The sequence below is a fragment of the Nothobranchius furzeri genome, chromosome 11 (assembly GCF_043380555.1).
Source record: "Nothobranchius furzeri strain GRZ-AD chromosome 11, NfurGRZ-RIMD1, whole genome shotgun sequence".
NCBI lineage: Eukaryota > Metazoa > Chordata > Actinopteri > Cyprinodontiformes > Nothobranchiidae > Nothobranchius > Nothobranchius furzeri.
The window spans coordinates 70,406,854-70,412,664 of record NC_091751.1 but is presented as its reverse complement, the minus strand read 5'-3'; the positions used below and the strand labels follow the sequence as shown (position 1 = coordinate 70,412,664).

The 5,811-nt window shown below is 46.2% G+C and overlaps 1 protein-coding gene across 1 annotated transcript in view; it reads left to right on the top strand.

Annotated features, from left to right (window-relative positions):
• ripk2 (receptor-interacting serine-threonine kinase 2) overlaps nucleotides 1-4,276 on the top strand; it is a 37,622-nt gene extending 33,346 nt beyond the window's left edge. Inside the window, exons 9-11 of the mRNA XM_054752067.2 lie at nucleotides 1,230-1,332; nucleotides 1,665-1,850; nucleotides 3,709-4,276. Of these exons, the coding sequence (XP_054608042.2) occupies nucleotides 1,230-1,332; nucleotides 1,665-1,850; nucleotides 3,709-4,097 (678 nt within the window). The 3' untranslated portion in view covers nucleotides 4,098-4,276. The remainder of the gene's footprint in view (nucleotides 1-1,229; nucleotides 1,333-1,664; nucleotides 1,851-3,708) is intronic.
• The last annotated feature ends 1,535 nt before the right edge of the window (nucleotides 4,277-5,811 follow it).

Genomic DNA, 5,811 nt, shown 5'->3' with positions numbered 1-5,811 from the left:
AGCTTTGGATAGTGACCCAAAGAACGAGATCATGGATACAAGCAGCTGAAAAAAGAGTTTTCTCTGCAGGGTATCTGGGCTCTCCCCTAGTGATGGCGTCAGACGCTCAGTTGTCCTGGAGGGGCTCAGAGTAGGCTCGCTGCTCTTCAACATCGAGAAGAGCCAGTTGAGATAGCTCAGGCATCTAGTTAGGATGCCTCCTGGACCGCTGGATGTTGTTAACTCGTTCACAGCCAAAGACAACTAAGTTCGTCATTGGCATGTTTTTACTGTGTGGGCGTCGGACGAGCCCCCGCACCGTGAGAACAAACATCTCGGCTCAAAAGTTGATCTTCTTCCGCGTACGTCACACGTCACATGATCAGGAAGCAGAACATCCATGTGTTAGGAGATCGTTTTGGGCCGCTGCTGTAAAAAAAAAATGAGGCGTGAACCGGAAAAGCTTCTGCCGATCACTATTCAACAACGGATTATGAAAGAACGGATAACACTCGAAACACGCGGATTCTTCCTGATGTAAGAGGTGAGTCTCCGCTTTGTTTTGGTTGTTTTGGCGTCGACATCATCCTAGCGCGCAACGTTCTGTGACTCTTAAAAAACAGTAAAAACGGTGAGAAACGCTGGCAGCGAATGAAAGAAGCACGAAAAAACGTTTTACGGTTATTTGTTTTCGTAATTCGCTACAACAGCTTTAATGTAGGAAAATCGTCATGCAGCTCAATCAAAAAACCTTCCTTCCAGCTGCTCTGGTTTCCCAGCTGATTACATGACGCTGTACCAGCTGGAAGCTGAAACACAGGAAACAAAGAAAATCACAGATCAGCATATTCAGATATTTTTTGATGCTTTATATCTGAACCAAAATACATTTGAAGTAAATTAATGCCTTAACAGACTCTTACAATATATCTTAATTTTATTTTAAAAGGTATTAAATAAAATTTTGAGAGTCCTTCATACCTAATTCATATTTAGAAGAAGAAGAAGAAAATATAATTTCTGTAGCGCCTCTCAAGATAAAAATCACGAGGCGCTTGTTTGTTTTTGTGAAGCGCTCTAGACAATTATCTGTTATTGTTGCAGAAAGCCCCCGTTTCAACACCCTGGTGCTGTCTGGTTAATAGGAGGGAGTGATTACTGACATAAATGGACTTTTAGACTAACTGATGCTGGTTAGAGTTTGAGTTGATGCGAGGGGTTTCTAACTCACAGCTGTTGTTCGTTGTCAGGGGTGCTCGATGTCGGCGTCCAGCTCAGGATCCTGCTCCTCCCAGGACACGGACATCTCTCTACCAGGAGTTCTCACAATCAGCAATGCTCCCCCCTCTAAGCGTAAGCAGCGTCATCCATCAGAGCTCTGGGTCTGTGGTGACCAGAACTGTTTTAGGTCAACAGCCCCATGAGAGTTTCTTATGAACGTGCCATGGAAACCAACTTTGGAACGATTCAAGGAAGCGTTTTAACTAGATGAAGCTTTAGTTTACCGCACCGCAGCGCTGTGCACCACAAAACTTTACAAAGACCAATAAAACACCTGAAAGAGCATTAAGATAGAATCTCCATTTTGTTTGGTTTTTATCTGAAAGCCAGCTCATAGTAGCGGGTCTTTGCTAAACTTTCCTCTTGAGTGTGTCTAACTTCTTCCTCTACTTCTGTTGATGTAGAGAACCTTCCCTCGTCATTCATCGCTCCTAGCCTGGAGAGTCCGGAGTCGCTGAAGGACCCCTGTCAGGGCAACGGTGTGAACGGCTTCCAGAGCGCCAAGCCACTGAATGATCTAAACATACCGGTCAAACCCGTGCCGCCTGTCTCGGCGTTAGATGCTCAGATGGATAACCTCACGCTCTTAGGTACGTGTGTGTCCCTGTTTCACATCCGGTTGAGAGAGGAAGTTCTGAGGTTTTGTCTTTTTTGTTCGCCACCTGGGAAATGTTTGTGTGAAAGACGAAGGCTGTGTGGTTATTGAAGGGGAGAAATGAGCACCGACGACACACACCAACTTTAAATCACACGTGACACCAACTTATAAAAGGAACTGGACACAAGGGTCAATGCAGACGTGAGAGCCTGGAGGAACTGATGCACCCCCTAGTGGCTAGAGCCCACTTAGGTCTCACTCCAGTGAATGAGAAGACATCCACATTTGCAGGTGTTGATTCACATAAGGTCGTCGCGGTGTGAAAATGTAACCTCACGGTTATTGTGACCAAAATTATCATGGTTTTCGGTATTATCGAAGTATTTTTTTAAACGTGCTACATTTTCAGACGATTAAATAAACCCTGTATGTCAGGAAATATTGTCCTCAGTTTGTGTCTAAATTTTTCCTAAACTTTAGACACAAACACTATTTTGTAATTATGTTGTTTATTTGTTTACATTTTTTCCCTTTAGTCTTTAAAATACAATATTTGCCCATAACTTCTTATTTTTTGTCTGTTTGATGTCATCATTTAAAAATATTAGACCAGATGATACTCAGTACTCAAGTAGCCTTCTAATCAGATACTTTTTTACCCTTACTTGAGTAATAAGCCCTATATCAGGAAAATATCGTCCTCGGTTTGTGTCCTTCCAGTGAGCTTTGCAGATGTGGGAAAATGTCATCAGGCAGTAATTGTTGTTAAATTCATAATTATTCTCGGAGAGAGACCAACTCTTATCTGCCCCTGGGAGCCCCGTAATGCATAGCGTCATTTCAACATGGCGGTGTCCGCGACACGGTTTATATGCAGGTAGCGGCGCTGCGGCTGCTTTATATAGCGACTCGTTGCATTCTCCCTCAACCCAAATCCTCGGATCACGCATTTTAGCTAAAATGCTAACGTTAGCTTGCCTTGCGTTGACTGTAGAGTTGTGGGTGATGGTCACGCAGATGTGTCATGAGATTTGAAGCGTTGCTGCCTTTCACAGACACTTTTTCTGCACGTGCTGCAAACAGGATAGCCGTCTTCTATCAGCTGTCCCTTGGCATTCTTCAAATATCCAAAAGATGCCCGTACTTCCCACTTTGTCTTGTTTGAGGGATAATAAATGTCCTGAGCGCTACGTCTCCTCCTTTAGCCATTATTTCAGCTTTAGCTTCAAGAAAGTTTTGGTTGTAAACAACAAAGTGCGCATGTGCTGCCGGCAACTTCAGCAGATGATACGGTGGCTGGTAAGGGTCACCGCGCCTACACCGCAGCCACGCTAATCCACCGAGATAATATATGTTTTTTTTTAAAAACAAGATGGTTATTATTGTTGTCATCAACTTTATTACTGGGGTTTACCGCTACACCGGTTACCGTGACAACCCTAGATTCACATCGTTCTTACTTTGCTGTTGCATGTTCACATAGCCTGTCTTCACCTGCTAAAGCACACCTGTCCGTCCCACTGGACACAAACTTCCTGTCTGCTGGCACGTAACTAAATTCAGGACACGACTCAGGAGTGTTGTATGTAGTCACGCGTGTTTGATTTTAAACAACGTTTTACCGTGGAAAAGGAAACTTGGAAGGTCCCACAGTTTTAAGGAGGAGCTGTGAGGCGCGGCCTCTAAGATCACAGACGACACCGGGGCCCTTTGGTCTTGTGTGTGGGTAAGCCGTTAGGGTTGTGAGATTAGACAGGATTAAACATCAACATTGTAGTCAATGTCAGATAGAGAGGAAATCCTTTCAGCCCAGTTCCTTTTTTAAAATCTTTGCTGATGTTCTGTTGCAGCGGATCAGTCCCCGCCCCTGATACACCACCCCCCATCACAAGGCCCCGTCGCCCGCTGGATCTCCACCCGGCGTGAGGAGATTGTCTCCCAGATGACGGACGCGTGTCTGAACCAGAGTTTGGACGCGCTGCTCGCCCGCTCTATGCTGATGCGAGAGGACTACGAGCTGGTGGTGAACCAGCCCACGCGCACTGCCAGGGTTCGCCAGCTACTGGACCACTGTCACAAACACGACGAGGACTTCTGCCGGATTGTTGTTCGCAAGCTGCTGGACAACAAGCAGGGGGGCCTGCACCCGTACCCGCCTGAGATCGGCTCCCCAACTGCAGCTGCCGTCCCCAGTGTGCCGTCTCTGTCCATGTCCTGCAACATCCCCATGAACATGTAGCAGCAGCAGATGGCACCACATCTGACACCCCCACCCCGGACCAGAGGTTGTGCTCTGACTGAGTCAGCGGTTTGATTTCATGTGATTTATTTATGTTGCTTTTAGTCAGAATGCTCTGTACAAGCATGCGTTTGTGTGAAATGTAGGTGGACTAAGGCGAGCTCCCAGCATTCCTAACGCCGAGCCTTTGACTCGTATTTGGATGCTTCCAGAGTCACGTTTCCTGCAGGAACTGAGTAAAGTAGAGCTGAAACACCTGTACGAAGCAACCTAACATGACCATTTGTGATGAAGTCATTCTTTTATGTGGGTGTTCACTCCCCTTAGAAGTGTGTGTGTGTGTGTGTGTGGGGGGGGGGGGGGGGGGGCACCTCAGCAGTTCTGTCCAAACAGCGTCTTAAATACAAGAAGAGAAAGGAAATCTGGATCAAATGTGAATGCAGTGATAAAAACGTTCACTTGACTAGTTTGCAGTGACATCACCAGGCCCAGGTGACCCAGCGTGTCATACACCTCTATCAGATGTCGTAGGTGTGTAGTTGCTGTGTCGTATCTCTAATTCCATGCTGCAGTTCTTTTTTAAAACCTGTTTTCCCGCTACGTTTCGTTTGCGGCTGCAGGTGCAGTGCGCCTTTTGTATGTGTTAAACACCAAAAAGACACCCGTAACTGAAGCTGCGCCCTATAACACGGTGCGCCATGTGGTCGTGAAAATACGGTAGACAGAATATGCAGATTTCAGAACTGAGACAACCAGCTTCAGGGACCGGAGAAATGCCTGACGTAGTTTTACCGTCGGACGTTTTCAGACTTTTCAAAGAAAAACTGCATTTACTGCTGATGCATGAATGCAGCCTAAAATGATTTTGGGGGTATTTCTCATGAGGACATGACAAGATCACATGATAAAGCTCCAAAAAGTGGATTTTCTGTTACATGGCCCTTGTAAGTCACTGACTAGTTGCAGCTTGGTGAGTGATTGGCGTTCGTCTGCCTGCTCAAAACAGAAAGTCATCTTTCCTCCTTTTGTCCTCCCGTAGCAGCAACCGTTGTTAATAGAATACATGCAGGTTTGTGACGGGTTGGTACCTGCGGGGTATTTCTCTAAGCAACCTTGCCAAAGCGTGCCTGTTCACTCAGGGATTCAGCGGTAACACCAGTGATGCGCAGGTGGTGTCAATCCTCTCCAAGCAAAGTGAGGACCAGCAGGCGAGCCTGGCGCACCACAGGCAGCCCTGTTAGTCAGTGCCAGATAATCAATCAATCAATCAAAGCTTTATTTACAAAACGCCTTCCGCAACCCTGTCAGGAAGCCCAAGGCGCTGAACATGGTACAATAGAAGTACAAATATAGTGAATAAATCAAAAATAAAAGCAATTCAAAATACAAATTACAAAAAAGGTGAAACATTCTAGTACAGGACAGATGGGTAAAACAAGGGATAGAGTGAACCAATGAAAACTGTGAAAGAAATTAAACGTAAAAGAGGGCCGAATCAAACGTTCAGGAAACGCCAAGCAGAGGAGGTGTGTTTTTAGGTGACTCTTAAAGACTGGCAGAGAAGGGGACAGCCTAACTGAGGGTGGCAACTGGTTCCAGAGAGACGGTGCTAGGACTGAGAAAGCCCGGTCCCCACGGGTACGACACCTAGAACGAGGGACACCGAGCAGGCCTGGTCAGAGGAGCGCAGAGCGCGTGATGGGGAGTGTCTGTT